Source organism: Hemiscyllium ocellatum, chromosome 15 (genome assembly GCF_020745735.1).
Source record: "Hemiscyllium ocellatum isolate sHemOce1 chromosome 15, sHemOce1.pat.X.cur, whole genome shotgun sequence".
NCBI lineage: Eukaryota > Metazoa > Chordata > Chondrichthyes > Orectolobiformes > Hemiscylliidae > Hemiscyllium > Hemiscyllium ocellatum.
Window position 1 is genome coordinate 42797459 of NC_083415.1, and position 22914 is coordinate 42820372.

At 41.0% G+C, this 22914-nt stretch overlaps 1 protein-coding gene across 1 annotated transcript in view; it reads right to left on the reverse strand.

The window, feature by feature from the left end:
* Window positions 1-22914, reverse strand: part of mtcl2 (microtubule crosslinking factor 2) — a 99062-nt gene that overhangs the window by 31570 nt on the left and 44578 nt on the right. The window contains exons 4-6 of the mRNA XM_060836082.1: window positions 20024-20086; window positions 17439-18728; window positions 8389-8556 (exon numbers count right to left, since the gene is read on the reverse strand). Coding sequence (XP_060692065.1) covers window positions 8389-8556; window positions 17439-18728; window positions 20024-20086 — 1521 coding nt within the window. The remainder of the gene's footprint in view (window positions 1-8388; window positions 8557-17438; window positions 18729-20023; window positions 20087-22914) is intronic.

Genomic DNA, 22914 nt, shown 5'->3' on the forward strand with positions numbered 1-22914 from the left:
TGAGCCCATTTACAAGTTGGGAACACCTAGTGTGCAAAAGGCACACCACCTCCTGCTGAGGTTAGATGTCCCATTTTAAACAGGGGCCAAAATCAGGATTTCCTCCTCCACCCATATTTTTGTCCACTGTTCGAGGGTTTTAAAGCAGATTAAAGTATGTCAGGTTTGATAGTTTGTGAAGAGAACGCAAAGCCAACTGAGGGACAGGAAACATTCTGACAAACAAGTGTAAAATACTTTGAGACCTTCACTGCCACGATTAGCAGCAATACTGTAATCAAGCGTTTTTCACACTGTGATTTATAATAAGGATACAAAGATAAAGTAATCCTTACATTATCAGCATTGTATATTTGTTCACATGTAAGTACCATGATGCATTAAGAAATGCAAACTTGTACCCTCTACTGTCACGATTTCCTGATTCAATGGGACTGGAAGATCTAGCTGATATTTTTTGCAACCCCTCCTTTTGTATATTGGGAAATGGGGGGCAATCTCCCTGCCCCCTCTAATGATAGGCTTTGAAATGGAAATCTGTTCAAAGAGTGGAGCTGGAAGCCTTTGGTTTGACAGCTGTTCTATTATGAATGTTTGGCCAGGTTTCAAAAGCTTCAGTTCTACTGGTGGTCTTACTGATCCAAGAATGACAAACTGTTGCAAACCTACTTTAAAAGAAAATGTCTATGATAGGTTTTCCTTTGCTGGTTTAAAAATCCAATTGGCAGTTAAGAGATTACAATTTGTTCGCTTGGGTTTTTGACTTCAACATCAATGAAAATGAATTTAAGATCAGTTTTTTTTTAAAAAGATTGTTAGGAGGTTTAATTTTATTTTCCCCAATGACTATGAAGTATTTCCCAAGTCTACTGCATGACTTCTGAGGATTATATATAATGCACGCTGGGTAAGTGATGATAAATACAAAAGGGTGGAGTGGCACTGCTCTGGGGAAATTGGGGAGGCATTGAATGGAGTGGAGTTGATCAAGGCAGTAATGTTTAGGGGGCTTTTAGGAGCCAGCCTGCTGTGTTGGAAACTGAACTGCGCTTTCCAATCCACTCCAAACTCTCAACCTTATGTGTTCTTGCAACTCACAAAATTCACTGTGAACCTGAGCAGTGCAAAAAGAGACCAAAACCCATCACAGATACCTGGGTCAGGTATTCATTTTCAGATCTGCAATAAAATGTGCAGATTAGTTTTCCCTGAGAATTTCCTGCAAATTTGACCCCTGGGGCTATATTAGCATTCATTTTGAGAGGACTGGAATACAAGAGCAGGGATGTACTGCTGAGGCTATATAAGGCTCTGGTCAGATTGCATTTGGAATACTGAAAGCAGTTTTGGGCCCTGTAACTAAGGAAGGATGGACTGGTCTTGGGAGTGGTCTAGAGGAGGTTTACAAGAATGATCCCTGGATGAAAAGCTGGTCATATTAGCGGCAGTTGAGGAGTCTGGGTCTCTATGGAGTTTAGAAGGATGTAGGGGGTAGATCTGATTGAAACCTACAGAATATGGAGAGTCTGGATACAGTGGACATTGAGAAGGTCCACTAGTAGAACAGACTAGGACCAGAGGGCATAAACTCAGAGCAAAGATGACGAGGAATTTCTTCAGCCAGTGGGTGATGAAGCTGTGGAACACATTGCTCAAGGCTGTGGAGGCCAAGTCATTTAGGATAGAGATGAATAGGTTCTTAATTAGTAAAGGGATCAAGGCTTATGGGGAGAAAGTGGGAGAATGAACAAATGGCGGCTCAGACTCAATGGGTGGAATAGCCTATTTCTGCACTGATAGCTCATGGGGCAGAGATACAGAAAATAAAATCTATCAAAACAGTAGCAAAAACGAAAACTGATGGGAAAGCTCAGCAGGTCTGGCAGCAACTACGCAGAGAAACCAGAGTTAACATTTTGGGTCCAGTGACCCTTCCTCTCGAAGATAAAGAGGAACTGGGGAGTAGTGCTGCCCGAAGCCAATCTCTCTTGGAGAGAAATTGTGGCTGTGCACATGATGGCACATGGCCCGGAGTCTGGTTCTCAGGATGCAGTGAGAGCAGTTGTCTGTGAAATGTTGAATATCGCTGAGATACTAATGATCCTGCATGGGATTCAAAGCACGAAGGATGAAACTTGAATTGGAATCCATATGGGGTGAGTTTGAGCTGGAGGTAATCACTGAGGAATGCGAGGTGGCTGTGGAAACATGTTTAGCAAATACCTGGTCAAATACCAGAAGTGACAGCAAAAATAAAGAAGGTGGACAACGAAAAAGATTGGAATTGAAGTCCTATTGGAGACAGGAGCAGAACTTCAAGGTGGGCATGCGTAGGAGGAAGGGTCACTTGACCTGAAATGTTAACTCTGTTTTCTCTCCACAGATGCTGCCAGAACTTGAGCTTTTCCAGCAATTTCTGTTGTTGCTAATTTACAGCTTCCATAGTTCTTTCAACTTCTATCAAAACAACTGTCTGCAAAACTACCCGAAATCCTTTTGAATCCTTTTGACTGATGCAAATCTCCCAATACAAGATCAGAAACCAAATGCAGCAGAAATATTACTGAATTGCTTGAGGAATGGCCTGGAGAATGCACAGGAATGAAAAATATACAGACAGAGAACTGAAAATTGCATCCAGCAACTGTGCACATCAATAATGAGGACGACATTTAATTCTTCAATAAAAGCTGCTGGACTGGACTGGAAAATTACCTCTCTGTTTGCTTACATCAAAATCTTTCCTCTCGTACTTTAATTGAGATAGTCAGTCATTTGTCTTTTGCTGAGATAGAGGAGCATAATTTGAACATGTACATGAAATACTTGTACACTAACAAAGACAGTAAAATACACTCCCTTTAACTCTGTTGGCATTTACCTCATAAAGCCTAGAACTGTGGGATATTGCAAATACCCCCTTCCATGATATGTTTTATAAATCTGTTTGGATACTATTTTTTCACCAAGAGTATATTATTTCCCTAAAACCAATGTTCTTTAATGCTCAGAGCTATTTAAATCAACCTGTTCCATTTTATTTTAAAAATTCATGGAAAGGTTTTTTTTTAGCAACAATAGATAAAATTAGAATGCAAAACAGAAGGAAAATGGAAATAATTCTTTAAAAAAATTTCCTAATTTTCTAGTCCATCTCATTGCTGATACCAGTGTGGAATGGATTTGTAAGAGGTGCCTTGGCAGTATATGTTAAGCACAACTTTCTGTCTGGACTATATTTCAACAGAATAGATGACATGTTCAAAATGGACCATAAATATACTGTCATATACTCAAAATATCTCCATGTACATTTCTCAGGGTTTTTATTGAGAAGATAAAGTGCAATGATTTTACTAATGATGGGAGAACTTATTTCTGACTTCAAAAATGTGTGGTGCTGAAGACATGTTAGAGTCTTCCCAGCTCTGCTTCCACCTTTCAGATCTTTGCCTTCTGCATTAACCTTTGCACAAACATTCTGATTGTTCTGATAATACCTCTCATACTTTAATTACTTGATGCTCCTAAATTACAGATCATGAGAATTCCTCTACAGCTTCCCTTCTTGTTGTTTCAGAGGATGTGTGGACAGAGGAGAAGCCAGATATGGGTACAATCTAAGTATAATGGAATATTAACCACCTACCTGGCGTATATTTGTAACAATGCTCAAAAGATTAACACCATCCTGGACAAAAGCAGTCATTTAACAAGCGTGCCTGTTACAGGAATCAATGTTCATCATCCCCACCAGTACATTATGGCTTTCTTTATTTCATCCAGAGGTAAACTGCAGCAACTTGCCAAGGTTACTTCAACAGCACATTTCTTTACTGCATTATAATATTTGGAAAGACAAGAACAGTAACATTGTGGGAATACCATTACATCTAAATTCCTCTCCAAGTCACAGATCATAATGACTGGTCATAAACTTCATTGCTGATGAGTCAATATCTAGGATCTCCCCAGCAACATTGTGGTTGAAACCACAGTTAAAATAGGGCTCATCACTAATACCCCACAAGAATCAGGGATAGATAATATATTTGGCTACGCACAGAAAATGTGCCCTACTCCAATGGCATGCAGTCATTATGTTAAGCTACAGTCAGGGATAGACATCTCTGTTGGCTGTTGAGAAGACCACAAACCTTTGGACTATCCTCAAGCCACCCGAAAAGATTCAGGCCAACTGGTCAATCAAATTATGTCAATACCTATGTGGATAATACGTGTTTGTTACTCACTCATTTTCTCAGCATCAGCATGATTGGGGAACTGTCACAAGGTGTAGTTTTCTAAGTTGAGTGTAGCAACACCACACTCTCGACTCTGATCTCCAGCATTATGTCCAAACCTGCCACTGACCATGTTTAAAGGTGGCCTTTTACTTTTCACAGGACCTTGTGGACAGAGACTAATCCATCACCCTTTAAACCATGAACTGAAGACACCTCAGGAAGCTTGTCTTCAGGTCATTGACTTGCAGAATTTTTAAGTGGACCCATTACTATGCAGTAATCACCCCGCTCCACTTTCAACCCCACAATCCAGTACATGTTAAGCCCTCTGTGAGACTATTTACCCTATGAATCAGCACAGCCCCTGTGGCCCCTCCAATCCAACACAACCCCACTCTGGCAGTGCTAACCATTTGGAACACTGTCTGCAATCTCTAAAACTACATTGAACCCACCCGCCCCCAAAATTGTCTATCTGCCCCTATGACACACACCCACATTCTCCAAACAACCTCGATTCTACTATCTCACTGATGTGACTCAGGAGCCAGGGATTTGGATGGTAAGCTAAAATGTAGTTTGGGGAGGTAAGTGGGAATCAGGTGACCAGTGAGCATTGTGAAATGGGAGGGTGAAGAATGAGATCCAGGGCTGTGGGGGAATATGAGGTCATTACACAACAGGGGGTCGGGAGGTGTGAGGTGGGAATTGGTGTGAGAGTAGTTTTGGGAAGTTCTGGATCTGGTCCTAAATTAGCTCTCTGGAATGTCTGGTGCTGTTGTCATCTTCAACAGCAGCAGATGTTTCAGTGTTTACAGCCATTGGCATTGCTAGGTCTGAGCCAATACATTTGATCAGGGAATGTTTACGCAACAGGGTTACTAAAGCATTAAAGATCACAGCATATAGAAAGGAGATCCTGTGGAACAAGTATGTAAGAATCATGGGTGGCACCAATGGCTGAACAGGCCAAGTGGCACACAGCTAAAGATAAGTTACAACAGGAGTAGTAAAAAGAATCTCCTCAAACACCATCCTCATTAACTGAATAATCCCAGTAAGAGAAGTCACTACACTGGCAGACTGCTGGTTTCAGCAATTAGCTGGTGTGATGAATGAATGTAAGTTTAATCAAATTTAATGTTCACCCAGTTTCCTAATACTTCCTTCTCTTTCACACTTGGTTTAAGTGAGAGGAATGGTTTCTGTCTGTTATGTATTGCAGATGAGACTGTGTGACAAAGAATAACCAAAAGCAGGCACAAGAAACAGGGAAAGGTATATGCCATCTTGGTGCTTGGGAGAGATAACCTTCATTGTCTTTATGGTCTCTGGTCCCAGGATCTGTAGAATGACGTTTGTAAATGTATTTAAGCACCTGAAGGTGTGGACTTTCCTGCTGTACAAATATGAACCTTCATGTTATTTGAAGCTTTGTCTACAAGTAATAAGAAGTTTAGAGCTTTGAAGACAGATGTTGAATACCCACCACCCAATGTCTTATCCTCAGGTCTATGGAAATTAACATTAAGCATCTAATCTTTGTTGGTTGCTTGCTGTGAGGTCTGAGCTTTGAAGATGCAAGTCAATGAATTGGCTGAATTTTCACAACGATGGTTTTGAAAATTTTCCTTGCAGCATTACATGTATGCACGTGAATCTGTGAAAGAATTGTTGGAATGCCACCTTAATCAAGCAAAGACATGCCAAGAGGAATCTTTGTAGGATGCTTACATCATGCTGGCAGTCTTATCTCTGTGCTTTTCCTGAGGTTGCCAAACTTGTACCTCACCTGCTGCCCATTCTTGCAGATGTTAGGAAATGCCATTCACCCTTTTGACCAACTCCTCTCTGATGCAAACCTTGCTAAACTCCTTTGGTTTCCTTGCTCCAACAGCCCACCCAGAACCATATCCAAGATGAGGCAAGTTTCTTTCCCTCTGCTCTTCCATGAAACTGAAAATAGAAGACCTGCTGCCACAGATAGCATGGATGCCTAGAAGACTCTTCCTTTTTAATAAAAGCAGCAGCCCTTCAAGAACTATCACGGGGGTTCTGGCTGCCTAAGCTCCCAACATGAGATTCAATCCACACTGGGAAGTCATTAAAGCCATTTGATTATGACAGCCTCAGAAGACTGCAGGATGTTAACCCTCATCCAAATTAATGAGCGTGAACCTTCGAAATCTGGTCCTGTTGCTTCAATGCTAGGTTAGAAAAATCGCATATCATGGTTATGAAGAGACATCACCACGAAGCAAACCTATGATTTCATGTTATCCTTCTAGTCTTCTTCTGAAGTAACCAATTCATAATGGGTAGCTGGAATCTGCCTAGGCCCTTGTCCAAATGGTGGTTCTTCCTTATTTCTTATTCATTTGAAGGATATGGGTGCCACTGGCTGGACCAGCAATTATTGTTCATCCCTAATTGCCCAGATGACAGTTACAATTCAACCACAAGTTGAATTGGTTTGATGAAAGAAATAGAGGGTGGTGGTGGAGGATTTGTTTTGGATTGGAGGCCTGTAACCAGCAATGTTCCGCAAGGGGGGTTCACTGTGTTTTGTCATTTATATCAATGATTTGGCTGAGAATATAGGAAGCATGGTTAATATGTTTATGGAAGACACCAAAATTGGTGGTATAGTGGACAGTGAAGGTGATTATCTCAGAGTGCATCGGGATCTTGATCAGCTGGGCCAATGAGCTGAGGACTGGTAGATAGAATTTAATTTACGTAAATGTGAGGAGTGACATTTTCGTAAGGCAAAGCAGGGCAGATCATTGAATGTTGGCCCTACACTCAATGGTAGGGTCTTGGGGTGTGTTGTCCAACAGAGATGACTAAGGATTCAGGTACACAGTTCCTTGAAAGTTGTGTCACAGGATGACACAGTGGTGAAGGCGGCTTGCCTTCATTGGTCAGTGAATTGACTACAGGAGTGGGGACACCATGTTACAGCTGTACAGAACCATAGTGAGGTCAACACTGTGTATTGTTCTGGTTGCCCTCCTAGAGGAAGATTACTATTAAATTGGAAAGGGCGCTGAAAAGATTTACAAGGATGCTACTGGAACTGGAGGGTTTGAGTTATAAGAGAGGTTGGACAGGCTGGGACCTTTTTCCTCTGGTACATAGGAGGCTGAGGGGTGATCTTATAGAGGTTAAATAAAATCATGAGAGGCATTGATAAGGTGAATAGCAAAGGCCTGTTCTCTAGGGTAGGGGAGTACAAAATTAAACAGCATAATTTTAAGGTGAGATGGAAAAGATTTAAAAGGGACCTGAAAGGGGGAACATTTTGACACGTTCATATGTGAAATGAACTGCCTGTGGAAGTGGTAGATGCAAGTCCAGTTACAACATTTAAAAGATATTTGAACAGGTACACGAATAGGAAAGATTTAGAGGGATATGGGCCAAATGGCAGCAGATGGGTCTAGTTTAGTTTGGGAAACTTGGTCAGCGTGGATGAATTGGACTGAAGGCTCTATTTCCGTGCTGTATGACTCTATGAGGCTATTGATCCATGAGTGGAATCACAGATTGTCACAATTCGAACAGGGCTATTGTTAACCACTATGTAATAAGCAGCTAGAGGTAGTTTGACTATTCCAGGGTCAGTAAGGCTGACCGTAACATTGACAGTATTTCTCCAACAATAAGCAATCTCCCATTATTTCCATCCAAAGTTACGTATTTCTTTGGAGAACAATAAATCTCTGTCTTAAGACAGGCAAACAATTCACTCATCACATTACAAAATCAATCCAACAGATTGTCATTCAGATTTTAATTATTACATTCAAATTTGGGCATTTAGCTTTCACTTGAGTATTTAGCATCAAATGTCAACACCAGAAAATCAGCAATATCTCAATGAATCACTGTAGAAATTCAGCATATTTACCAAGAATTAGATTTTTAAGCTCTATATGCATCCACTTACAAATTGAAAAGATGAATATAGTTGGTTGCATACAATATTCACAGCAAAGTAACACAATGTCTCTCAGACCATGGGGATTTGTTTTTTATATATTTGCATTCATGAAGACAGATACTGAAAAGACGATACCATACTTTCCATTATCAGCTTGTAGCTTTATTACAGACATAGATGATCTTATAAATTTACCTCTGAAGCATAGGAGTCACTTTCCTCATGGGTGTAGATGTTATAATCCTTAGCCGTATAATCCTTGGCATTTTCTCCGTACTCCTTGGTATCAGAATTGGCTACACAGATCTCCGGGGTATGGCTAACATCTTGCTGCCAGTCCACTTGATCCCTAAAGTCAGGCTGCTGCATGCATGGGCAAGTTAATGAAAACAAAACAAAGGATAGGGAAGGAACAAAGAAACAAAAACTGGGTATAGTAAACATTGAAAAAACTACAAGACAAAGAAAAGTATGAAAAGGAAAAACATCTTTATTACAGTGGCATAAGAGAGTGTTGTAAACAAAATTAAAAAGACAATGAGTAGAATTATGGGCTGATTTGTTTGAAAAAAAGAGAAAAGAGAAGAAAGGAGAGAGTGTGCAAACACCAGTTACGGTGCACATGCAGTGAATGATGTGGGGGTTAAACCAACAACATGCAGGCAACAGAGCTCAGATTCAACCAAGGGTGTGCATGCACTTCTTGGAAACACTCTCTGAAGCAATATAAAGTTGTGAACCCAAACTGACTAAGCTACAAAAGCATCTGCCCATTTAGCCAAAAAGCCAACATCCAATGCACACTACTTCAGGTTCACCATCTCACGACTTAACCAACAAATATCCCAATGGAAACGCTTCATTTGTTCACAATGAAGCATCATTGTAGTATACTGAAACCTTGGTAAGATGCACTTTACTCAAATGTTTTGTGCTGAACAACTGAACTATCCAAACATTTGAATTTAGCAAAATAAATAACGGTGCAGCATGCCAATGCTGAAAGAGGCTAGTTAAAGTAAGCAACTTTGAAATTGTCTACTTGGAATTCAAAGTTGCTATTAAAAATATCTGCTTAATTGCTATTCAAATGAATAAAATCTAAATGATACAGAGAACTACAGTGATTAAAATAGCTATGCCCTCAGCTCCTTAGCCTCACGGTTTTGTTTTGGAATCTAATGTATGATCACAAAGTGAATGAAGGAGAAATACATTGATGCATTGTGGTAGTTTGTGCCCAAGGCCCATACTTCAGTTTCCATGGTTACACTGATTTCTTTATTGAATCAAAAATGCTGCTTAAAACAATCTTTATCTCTATCCATTTTATGCTATTCACTTGAATCTATTGACTTATTCGTGTGGTAGTTAAGTTCACTCTCAACTACTTTTCCTAAATGGCTATTACTCTTGTGTGGTCTCTGCAGACATTTAATTAGGTTATTTTGAAGATGACAGTGACAAAAGCCCAGTCTGATTTTATCTTCACCCCAAAAATGGATTTTTAGCATGGGTTGCTGTGATCAAGAGCATGAACCACAGGTAATTTTTTCCAATCCTTAACCAATCACAGTGCCTCATCCCAGTGTTAGCTAAATGCAACCAATTTGTACAGATCAGGATTGAAATTTGGGAGCTGCATTTTTGTGGAGTAGGGTCGTTAGAAGCTGTGGCTGAAACGCAGAACACATTCCCTGCTAAAACCATTTTTAGCTGCTAAGTAAAGAGGACAGGAGCCTGATTTATATTTTCCTTGCGTAGAATTCTGTCAAATTACATTTTAAATTTAGGGACCTTAATTTAGAGTTAGAGGTTGGTACCTGACCAGGTTGCGAGGCTGGATAAGGTCACCTCTTGGAAATATCCCTTACATCGGGCAGCTAATTAGAAGAAAAGAACAGACTGCAAGGCCCACTTGGTGAAGAGTGTGCAATAAAGGAAGCAAGTTGCAAGGATTAAAAAAAAGGTGCAGCAGCTATCTGCACGTGGGTGACAGGAAGGCAACATGCAGCCAGAGCCAGGAACTAGCAGAGCCACCATAAGAGGGCAGCTTGAATGAGGAAGAAGGGATACTATAAATATACAATCACTGAAGAGGTTATCTTGGCCTAAATGAGAGGTGCTGCAGGAAAAAGCCTTGAATGTCAAGAAAGAATGGTTAATCAACTGTGCCACTGGAGGAATATTTCAGATCACAGTCAACTGATGCCGTTTTCCTGCTTGGTTGTCCTCAGATGTACCATGTTTCTCAACCTCCAGCTGGCTGACTCCCTTCAAGTATCTCTGCAACATCTCTCAATTGACGATGCCCCACTGCATTACCAGTCACCAACATATTCTTTAGTTATGCAAACTCCTTCTAAACTCACGCTAGCAGAGTTTCTCCTCTGTCTGGGACAGAAGTCATTCCCTCAGCATTGCAGCTCTTCCTTCGAAACCTACAACGGTCCTGTTTGCACAAGTAAGATGCCATCTCTCCCACACCTTCTGGAGTTGTCCTCCCCCGCACAACAAAGCTGAAAGCATGTCAATGTGCAAGGTGCCTCACTTTGTTCAGTGCAACATAACGATGTGTGTTGACATGCAGAACCCTGGTCATCTGATTATACAGAGACTGACTTTGCTTGGGTGTTGATCATTAGCAAAGGTGGCAGTGAACGTGTTGGGTGGCCTGGCTGTGTGGTCATGCAGGGCGTGCTCCAATTGCAGGTGCCTCTGTGACACTGTAGTCCGTGTGACACAGTTTGTCACAATGATGAGGATAATCGATTTGATTGACTGTATGCTAATAGACCGTGAGCAAAATGAAGGGAAGTCGCTCTGAATGCAGCATCTAAAAATGATCGCCTGACCATTACAATAGTCTCAGTTAATGCAGAACGTTGGAACCGGAAATTGTGTGGTCCTTTATTAGAATAGGTGCAGAGACAACATTAAACTCTTTTCTATTGAAATTAATGATCGGCTATCCAATGGCCGATTATATATTACAACATTATATATTATGTTTTATATATATAACATTATATATTAATGATCTGGATGAAGGGACTGAGGGCATTCTAGCGAGGTTTGCCGATAATACGAAGTTAGGTGGACAGGCAGGCAGTACTGAGGAAGTGGGGAGGCTGCAGAAGGATCTAGACAGTTTGGGAGAGTGGTCCAGGAAACGGCTGATGGAAGTCAATGTGAGCAAATGCGAGGTCTTGCACTTTGGAAAAAAGAATAAAAGCATAGACTACTTTCTAAACGGTGAGAAAATTCGTAAAGCCAAAGTACAAAGGGATCTGGGAGTGCTAGTCGAGGGTTCTCTAAAGGTAAACATGCAGGTTGAGTCCGTGATTAAGAAAGCGAATGCAATGTTGTCATTTATCTCAAGAGGGTTGGAATATAAAAGCACCGTTGTGCTACTGAGACTTTATAAAGCTCTGGTTAGGCCTCATTTGGAGTACTGTGTCCAGTTTTGGTCCCCACACCTCAGGAAGGACATACTGGCACTGGAACGAGTCCAGCAGAGATTCACACGGATGATCTCTGGAATGGTTGGTCTAACATATGAGGAACGGCTGAGGATCCTGGGATTGTATTCATTGGAGTTTAGAAGATTAAGGGGAGACTTAATAGAAACTTACAAGGTAATACATGGCTTGGAAAGGGTGGACACTAGGAAATTGTTTCCGTTAGGCGAGGAGACTAGGACCCGTGGACACAGCCTTAGAAATAGAGGGGGTCAATTCAGAACAGAAATGCGGAGACATTTCTTCAGCCAGAGGGGAGTGGTGGGCCTGTGGAATTCATTGCCGCAAAGTGCAGTGGAGGACGGGACGCTAAATGTCTTCAAGACAGAGACTGATAGATTCTTGATGTCACAAAGAATTAAGGGCTATGGGGAGAATGCTGGTAAGTGGAGTTGAAATGCCCATCAGCCATGATTGAATGGCGGAGTAGACTCGATGGGCCAAATGGCCTTACTTCCACTCCTATGTCTTATGGCCTTATGGCCAACACTACAAAGGTCCATTACACTGGATCTGAGACATGAACGGTCACCCCTCTCCTTCTGGGATTGGTGACTGACTGGAAAATTGCCCAACTCAAGCTACCTGTCTTGGTTGCGAAACCTTGAGGTTTCTCACATCTGTCCCATTCAGAGTGAAGCTGCTGAGGTACAGGAGATCCACTATGTCTTCAAGGGGTAAGTTTGGCCAAAATAAATGCACATATTGATGCAGAAGTAATGTTTTGCTCTGATACAAATTCCATTTTAAAATGTCATGGATTTTAGAAAGATTTACCAAATAATATGCAACTTTAAACAAAAGTCTCTGATTGACTAATGTCTCTGGTGGCAACAGTAGATTTTAATTCAAGCTGGACAGTTTTTTAAAATATCATGGCTTACATATGGTGGGGGGGTGGTTGGAGGGAGAGAGGAGGGAAAGTGAGGGAGGGAGAAGGGTGAGGGAGGGAAGGAAGGAAGGGTTGAAGGATTGGGAAGGGTGGGATGAGTAGGAGGGAGTGAGGGGGGCAGAGAGAAAGAGAGAGAGAGAGAGATAGAGAGAGAGAGGTACACACAGAGACTGATAGACATAGAGACAGAAAAGGAGGTAGGGTGCGGGTGTAGAGAAGCTGACAATACTGAATACTCTGCTTTCTTCATAGCGATGGGCACTTTGTCTTCCATGGTCTTCAGCAGGAGGGGGAAGGGTCAGCTGCTACTATGGTACAGATGCACTCAATTTGGATTCATGCAATTGGCAAGTGCTGTTATAATTCTGTCTGGCCTGCTGAGTATTTCCAGCATTTTCTATTTACATTAATCATTCAATGGCTAGTTTCTTGTTATTGTTATTGAGAAATTACCCATAATGCCAAAGCAGGCTCCAAGCATGTGCAGATTATGATATGACTTGGCCAGACTGGGAATGAAGAGGTGGGGCAATGAGAAGGGTAAGGGGGAGGCTGGGACTGACAAAACGGAGCGTTCCTTCCCTGGCACCATCTGCAGTAGAGCTTTCCTCGGGTCTTGCCCAGCAAGGATTTTATCCTGGAGCTGGCAGGCTGTGTTGAAATGATCCTGTTTGCATTGTTTTTATGATCAAGCCTATTTTTTACTTGAAGGATATTGTACTTTTCTTTGTTTTCTTGTTTTCACATCTGCTATAGACTAATGACACTCAAACAGTTGAGTGTCATCTTTTGTTATGACTTCGCCCTACAGTGAGGTTTGTGGGCAGCACCATCTTTGTTCATGGCAGCTGCTGTTCTATGTTTCTGCATGCATATGGTAGCATGTAAACACAGCCTTGTGGAAAGAATGTCTGGGCACTCACTCAAACCGCTCAATATATTGCAAGAATTAAGTTTCTTGAATGATTAAATAACACTCGGCTGAGTTTCACAGGTCTGTAATACATTCCAGAGAATGCCAAATATCGATATGAGTAGGCAATGATGAAATTGGAGGGAAGGAATCTCAGCTGTTTAGTTATACAGTCAGACAGCATGGAAACAGACCCTTTGGTCCAACCAGTCCATGCCTATATGTTCCCAAACTAACCTAGTCCCACTTGCCTACATTTGACTACACAACAGTCCATCTTCCGTAGTTACACCGGCACCACTCTCCACCTCTTCCTCCGCTACATTGATGACTGCATTGGCGCCACCTCTGCTCCCGCGAGGAGGTTGAGCAATTCATCAACTTCACCAACACATTTCACCCTGACCTTAAATTTACCTGGACCATCTCTGACACCTCCCTCCACTTCCTGGACCTCTCCATCTCCATTAATGACGACCAACTTGACACTGACATTTTTTACAAACCCACTGACTCCCACAGCTACCTGGATTACACCTCTTCCCACCCTACCTCCTGCAAAAATGCCATCCCGTATTCCCAATTCCTCTGCTCCCAGGAGGACCAGTTCCACCACAGAACATAGCAGATGGCCTCCTTTTTTAGAGACTGCAATTTCCCTTCCCACGTGGTTAAAGATGCCCTCCAATGCATCTCGTCCACATCCCACACCTCTGCCCTCAGACCCCACCCCTCCAAACGTAACAAGGACAGAACCGCCCTGGTGCTTACCTTCCACCCTACCAACCTTCACACATACCAAATCATCAGACAACATTTCCGCCAACTCCAAATGGACCCCACCACCAGGGATATATTTCCTGCCCCCCCCCCCCCCTTTCCGCCTTCCACAAATACGATTCCCTCCATGACTACCTGGTCAGGTCCACAACCCCCAACAACCCACCCTCCCGTCCTGGTACCTTCCCCTGCCACCACAGGAATTGCAAATCCTGTGCCCCCACCTCCTCCCTCACCTCCATCCAAGGGCCTAAAGGAACCTTCCACCTCCATCAAAATTTCACCTGCACATCCACCAACATCATTTATTGCATCCGTTGCTCCCGATGCAGTCTCCTCTACATTGGGGAGACTGGACGCCTCCTAGCAGAGTGCTTTAGGGAACATCTCTGGGACACCCAAAACCAATCAACCACACCCCCCTGTGGCCCAACATTTCAATTCCCCCTGCCACTCAGCCGAGGACATGGAGGTCCTGGGCCTCCTTCACTGCTGCTCCCTTGCCACCTGATGCCTGGAGGAAGAACGCCTCATCTTCCGCCTCGGAACATTTCAACCCCAAGGCATTAATGTGGACTTCACCAGTTTCCTCATTTCCCCTTCCCCCATCTCATCCCAGCTCCAAACTTCCAGCTCAGCACTGTCCCCATGACTTGTCCTACCTGCCAATCTTCCTTTCCACCTATCACTCCACCCTCCTCTCTGACCTATCACCTTCATCCCCACCCCCATTCACCTATTGTACTCTATGCTACTTTCTCCACACCCCCACCCTCCTCTCATTTATCTCTCCACCCAGCAGGCGCTCGGCCTATATTCCTGATGAAGGGCTTTTCCCCAAAACGTCGATTTTCCTGCTCCTCAGATGCTCCCTGAACTGCTGTGCTTTTCCAGCACTACTCTAGTCTAGAATCCAATTTAATAAAACCCTTCCTATAACAGGACAACCAGAACTGCACACATTACTCCAGAAGAGGCCTCACCAACATCCTATACAATCTCAATATAATGCCCCAACTCCCATATCCAAGGATCTGAGCAATGAAGACAAACATAATAATTGTCTTCTTAACCACTCAGTCGACCAATGATGCAAATTTCAAAGAATTATGTACCTGAGCCCCAAGGTCACTCTATTCAACAACACTAAAAGTCCTGTTCTAGTTTGTTTTACCAAAATGCAATGCCTCGCATTTATGTAAATTAAACTCCATCTACTACTTCTCAGCCCATTGACCCAACTGATCAAGACCCCTTTGTAATCTTAGATAACCTTCTTCACTGTCACTATACCACCAGTTTTGATTTCATCTGCACACTTGCTAATCTTGCCTCCCACATTTTCATTCAAATCATTTCTATAAATGACAAACAAACCCAGTACTGATCCCTATGGACTTCAACGTTAGTGGAATCATACTCATATGCTACCTCGGATTTCCTTGTCTGTCTTACCAAGCAGCAGTGAAATTGTGTTCTTGAAATAATTTTTAAAACTCTTTGTGGGGAATTGGTTGGTTTGTTAGAGAGATGGTTAAGGTATGGTACTGAATGACCTTGTGCAGCTTTAATTCCCTAACCAGCTGGAGATTTCATGGACCTGCCTCTCATTTTGTCCAAACTCACTGTTGCGTGGTACGTTTCAATTTGTTTTTCACCAATTGTCTCTTGCTCTGTCTCTATAGAAACGGATGTCTATGGTCCTTTTCAACCCATGGCTAATTACCATTTTTAAAACACACAATATATGCAGCTACTGCTTATTGTTTGATATTGGGCCCTTTAGTCAAATAAAAATTGAGAACTACTGTTTCACATTGCAATGGTGATAAATGCTAACATTTTAAAAATATCTCATTGGATTTAAAGCATTCTGCATGCCCTTAGCTTGTGGAAGGCACTATATAAATGTTTTTTCCTCCTTTCATTCAATTTTGATGGAGAACATTTTAAATTGTTGCCTAGTCCATAACTGCCCTCGTTGGTCAATAGTAAATGTAGATGGTGCTCTGGATAAACCCATTCCATTAAGCTGGCCAGAGTCGACGAGTCAGAGCAAGGGGTCGAAATTAGTTTACCCAGATCCTCTTTTTCAGTTATAGGTCATTAATACGCTTTTTGCTGGGCGAAGCCTGATAATTCTCATTCTAGCCTAATTATAGTGGATAAATGAAAAAATGCAATTTATTTGCACAATGTGTATCTCTGGTTTTCTGGAAAATACATTGTAATATTCTAATGTGACCTTTCTGAGCTTATAAAGATAAGTGCTGATTGGAATTCAAATCCTAATCCCGTATCAAGTATTATGTAATGGTCGGAGTTCCAACTCCTTATTTTCAGGTTGATAGGGGTCCTTGGGGATACAATTTAAGAGCATACAAACTTAAACACAGGATACGTTAAGAATGCAATATATGTGATGTACCTTAAGGAATTCAGACTCTGATACATTGAAACAGGTGATCACTTTGCAAGCCTGTAGCCCTGTTACAGCGCATTTCCTGGTGGGAGTGCATATCAAGAATTTGAGTACAGAGGATGACACACCCAAATTCCAAATCTGCACTCCCTGTTGTGTGGCGCTCTGCAGCATGAGCACAAACCTGTAAATGATTCTAAGCTGATTCTAATTGAAGAAACGTATAGTGAACTTTATAGCAAAAGGCTTCAGAGCACTAAAATTAATCCATTTGATTTCAAGCTAGTGATAACTCGAATAAGTGACAATCCAAATATTTCCAATCCTTTAAATAATTTGCTTTAATTAAGAATAATTATGGACCTCATTATATTACCAACTACAATTATTTATCTGTCCAAACTTCAACAACAATTGGCTTTATTGAGATAGAGGACCAAAATAAGCACAATGGCTTAATTTTTCCATTCATTCATACACATGCATCATTTTCTTGTACCATGCACACTTCATTGGTACAAAGCTCCATGCTGATTTAAGGTGTTGGTTGCATGCAATGAGTTGTTAGCTCTTCTGTTGTTAATGCTAGAGAAACTTAATTGAGGGTTCACTTTAGAAAACTTTTAATACTATTGTTATTTCAACTGTGTAGCATGACAAACCAGGAAGTTATCACGGGAACAAGAAGGAAGGGTGCAAGGAGAAAGATTCTCTTACCTTTAAATCTGCTGTGAAGTCTTTTCCAACAGAATCCATGGGCAAGTCCTGAGACATTGTTGTCATTGTGGATAGAAAGCTTGCTGACTCTGTTAGATGGGGTAAAGGGGACAAACTTCTGCTTTCTTCTCTGATAGTTTCGCCCAGACAATCAATTTTCTCAGTAACTGATGCCAACTCAGTCTTTAAGCCAAGTAGCCTTGAATTAATGCTGCTCATTAGTTTAGGATCATTGGCATTAGCAGCTTCATCATTACTTTCACTGAAGGATTGATTTGGCAAATCAATAGTTGAACAAAGCTTGACACCAGAATTTAAGCCACTTGTGTCTGAAATTAAGAGATCAATGACTTCGCGAACAAGTTCAGCTTGATCTTTAATGCTAAACAGAATCTCTAGGTCTTTCCTTCCAAAGAATTTTGCAGAAACATCATCATGATCAGCAATTCTGCTGCTTCCACTACCAGAGGTTCTCTCTTGAGTTTCCCTTGAATCATTTTCTCCTCCAACTGGTACTTCTCTCCTTGACTGGGGTGAAGACATCCCTGCAGAGTCACTAATGTCAGCATCAAGCTCTCGGGAACATTTTTGGCAGTGGTAGGATGCCAAGTCATAACGCTGAAGGTTTGAAACGAGCACACGATTCTCATATTCCAGCTTCTTGACTTTCCCATTGAGGTCATTGATTTGGAGTCTTGCTGTCATTAGCTCTTCTTGGGAAGGTTCGGTCAACGAGGGACAACTATCTGACCATGACGACTCCTGATTGGACTCAGATTTATATCTATTCAGTTCATTCATGAGGTGCTTATTTTGGTCCTCCATCTCAATTAAGGATCGCCTCAGAAGCTCTGCCTCCTCTTCCACAAACTGAAGGTGACGCCTGAGCTCCCCAACATTCTCCCCAAACTCACCGTAGCTTGTGCTGGTAATTCCCAGTCTGATATCCTGGTTTGAGGAGTCTTTCTCACCGTGACCCTTTAGATCATCCATTTCGGCTTTCAGTCCACGGTTTTCGACCTCCAGCTCAACTGTTCTTCTGCTCAAAATGTTGGCTTCTTCTTCGACCAGCTTTAGATGCAATTTTAGCTCAGCTTCTCTGACATGAGGAGATTCTCCAATGTCTCCAATAGACACCGCATTGTCCAAATCACCGTAGAGAGAGCTGTACTTCACCAGCTCCTCTCGCATGTTTTCATTCTCTTTTACTAACTTGGTCAGCTTTTTGCACATCACAGCAGCTTCTTCTTTGGCAAAATGGAGCTGACATTTCAGATCAGCACTATCCTCCTATATTTAATCAAGAAAAATTATCAACACGGCACATATTTGTAAGACAAATCATTCAGATTATCTTGACTCACGACTATTTAAATTGCAAGTCAAGCTTAAGGGCAAATGAAAGTAGGATCATGCTATGTTGAGCAATGTTACAACATGAAAGGTACGATGGCCACCTTGGTTTTGTAATTTCCTGCTGTTGACATTAGATGCAAGCAAGTACTTTCTAGTCAATTGTCATGGAGGAGGGTATGAATTAGAGGGCAAGATATTCCCTTGATACTACAAACACTTGGCTTGGAAGATTTTGAACAAGTACTGGTTGATTTCTAGGATGAACAGATTTGGGGAAAGAAAGAACATAGCAAGGAGAATGTTACCCTCGTGAATGAAACCCAAAAGAGCGTTACGCAAAATCTGAGCTGCAGTATTCTTAAAAAGATATTTAAAAATTGTGTCATCATGTTTGCAAGGAACACTAAGCTATAATCCAAGGATCATGGACTTGTTTTAACCTGCTGAATCTATCAGGGAAGGCTGCAAACTTTGCCAGGGAGTTCCCAATTGCCTAATATCTCAAATAATGCCTGTAATTCTAAAGCGAAAAACGATATCTCTTAAATTTAGCAGTAAAATTCTTTTACAACAGAACTCTGGCATTCTTCTGTACCTTCCTACACTAACCATTATCTTGTTACAGGATGGACCAATGAATCATATCGCTGTCAATGTTGCCATTGCAGGAGATGATTGTGGTGTAGACTGTTGTCAAAGGGCTGCAATTGCAATTTTAAGAAATCTTGCCCAAGGAGGGCCCATTTGAAACAGCCTAACTGATTGTCAACATGTTTTGAACTGTAGCAACAGTTGTGAAACTACCAAAGACCTTTAATGTGGTATTCTTAAGAACATTGCCAAATATGAACACAAATGACACATCAAATCAAGTCTGCACATTTTAGCTTAAAACTCGTTTTAAGAAGAGTTTAAAGTTCATGATAAATCAACATGATACAGAATAAAATGTCTCAGGTTGCCTTTCTAATTACACTCCTATTACAATGTGTTTGCTTGAGCAGTTTTCTCTGCTGTTTTACTCCCATCTTAATTTAAAACAGATAAACTTACTACCTCCTTTAATGCACTTGTACACGTCCAAAAACAAAACCAAGGAAACTTAAACCACATCCGATCAGTTGGGCAGTTAAACATGTTCACATTTATACAGCTGCAAGCCTTATATTTAAAATAATTTATAACGAATCATTGATATTGCCACCACTGAAAGAAAATTGTTTTGGTACCTGCAGCATGGGTTTCTTTTCTGGTTTTGTAGCAACGCGGCTACCTCGTTTTTTCAGGGAGCTCTGAAAGAAAAAGGGGGAGGAGGTGTTATTTTTATTAGAATTCTAACCATTGCATAGGGTGCACTTCATGATACATAAACTATTTTAAAAACACAGAACCAGTGGCCCATACTAGCTATTCAGAACACATTCTGGAAAATAGCTGGCAACCACATGCTGAGTAGTTAATTGAGTCACGCATCCTATTCCCTTCTTTCATTAAATCCCAACTTTTTAATATGTTGTGCACGCAATTATCTCTAATAAACAAAGCTGCTTAGTTAGAGAAGTGCAGTCAGTTGTAAACTGGTACTGCTATTGAATGTAGAGAAGATGAAAAGGGTCATGGGTCAAGAACTTGGTTTTTAATGCACTCATTCCCGAAAGACGAAAAAAATCTTAGGTTTAAGATGCTGTAATTTATTTGATTCTCTCAATTACTCACAGTGCAAGGACCCCAGGCAAATAAGCATGGGACTCCACAGTTTGGATTAACGCTGGGTCAATTCCTCCCCACCTAACTCTGGGCAAACTACAATTGTCCACCTGCATCCCCAAACTGACCTGAATTTCCAGCTTCCGGTATAATCCATACAAGAAAATGTTAAGCTCCTTCTTGAACACAGAACTTCAGAAAGTAATTATTAACAATAATGTGAGTCTACTTGAACCTAAAGCATGTGTTGTACCCAAAAGACAGTGTAGCTATTACAAAAAATATGAAATAGTATTTCATACTAATAGTATGCTCCAGCCTACATTTTTCAGTACGTGGATTATCATTTCACCTACTGTGGATTTTACTGACTTGAAATACAAGGAATGCTTCCAACAAGCAAATCTTTTCTTTAATCCATTTTAAATACATTGCAGTTTAAAATAAAGTGTTTGATTAGTTGAACAGTACTGTATCAAATAGCTTTCGGTCCAGTACTAGACCATAACCATCAATCCTACCTTTCTGATTAATAAATCAAAGTACTGAGAAGAATGATCTTATCAGATGTCAGAGGCAAATCACTTTCATTGTTGCTCGAAAAAGTTCCATATTTGGGGGAGTATATATTACTATAATCTGGTTCAATACTACAAATGTACTTATAGCACAGAATCTAATGGTTCCCAAGAGATAAAACTTCATTTGGCTTGACTGTTAATCCAGAGACCCAGGTAATGTTCTGGGGTCCTGAGTTCAAATCCTGCCATGTCACATGGTGGAATGTGAATTCAACAAAAAAAAAATCTGGAATTAAAGAGGTCTAATGATGACCATGAGACCGTTACAAATGGTTGGAAAAACCTATGTGGTTCATGAACGTCCTTTAAGTAAGGAAACTGGACTATGTGACTCGAGACCTTCTGAGCAATTTGGGATGGGAAATAAATGCTGGTTGAGCCAGCGATACCCTCATCCTGTGAACAAATAAAATAAAAGTGAATGCCTTTCTCACCATGATGGGACCAGCTGCTTTTGAAACGATGGCTCACCAAGGTTGCCAAAAGAACCCTAGTACTAAGACAGTGTATTCTGGTATCACTAAGAACGAGTTTGCAATGAAAGAAAGCAGCTGCTCAGTGAAACTGTAGTAGATTGTTGTTCAAATTAAAGAAACTCTCTTGTCACTGTGTGTATGGCAAGAGCTTCAAAATCAGAGTTTGAAAGAGGAACAATAAAAGAAACAATAAAATGCATGTGACATTTTTGCACAAAGACCATAAGCTGCCATGGAAACAGACCTGCTTTAAGGCCATTGGCACGGAAATGGAAGCAAGAGATATTTGCAAAGGAGTCATTTTCCAAAGCCAGCAGAGGAGGTCCACTGGATTTTAGCAAGGTCCAGGCTACAGCAGCCAGGTTCATGGTCTCTCAGTCAGAAACTTAGATGTTACCACTGCTGTGGTCACCATGTAAATATTCCATTTCCAGGCAAAGTGAGAAGGCAGTCATATCTGGGCAGTAACCCTGCCCCCGATCACAGTCAGGTGCCAAAGCACAAAAGTGCATCAAATTGAGTTTATAATAGATCTAAAGCTAGTTCAGGAGCCTCCAACTCCTCACTATAATAGTTATGAAAACAGACTTTGATGCTATTGATTTGTGCTCAGTGTGCAAAAAGAAAACAACATATGGAAGACTAGAATAATAGGGCTAATGATAAAATTCCAGTGTCTACATTCAAAAAGATCCTCAGACTCATAACTTACTGACATTGTGATATCCCTCATTTATGTGTGCTTTCTCAGGTGATTACTAAGTCACATTTAGATATGCTTAACTGGAACACGATTGACTAGTCATTCCAATAACTGTATTCTTGTGTTCGGAGAAGTTACTGTCAGGTCAGAATATGTTTGATTCTATTATTTGCCATCAGTAATACTGCAAGAGGTTAAAATATCCCAATTGGCAAGGAAATTAGCAAGGAAATTAACGATGTCGTTAAACTGGACTGAGTCATTGACAGTTATGATGAGTAAGAATGTATCTGAAATCATCAAAACACGAAAAGAGAACAAAGTGATCTTTGAGCAAGAAGAACAAATTGATAAAATTAGCCATCAATATGAAGTTAAATATTATAATGTCAGCAGATCATGCAAATGTGGACATTCATTTAAGATTCTGGATATAGACAGATTTGTTTCTACCATTTGAGCCGCTTGTGAATTACTTTACATACAAAAACAATATGCCATAAAATTTGCGAAGAAACTTGGAACCATGTAGGCTTGCTACAGAGCTCAATGATGACATAAAACAATGGTTTAAAGAGTATGATGAAAAATTGCAAGAGGATTTCACACATAGAAGTGAACTGAATATTGATTGAGGCTCTCTTGTGAGGTTT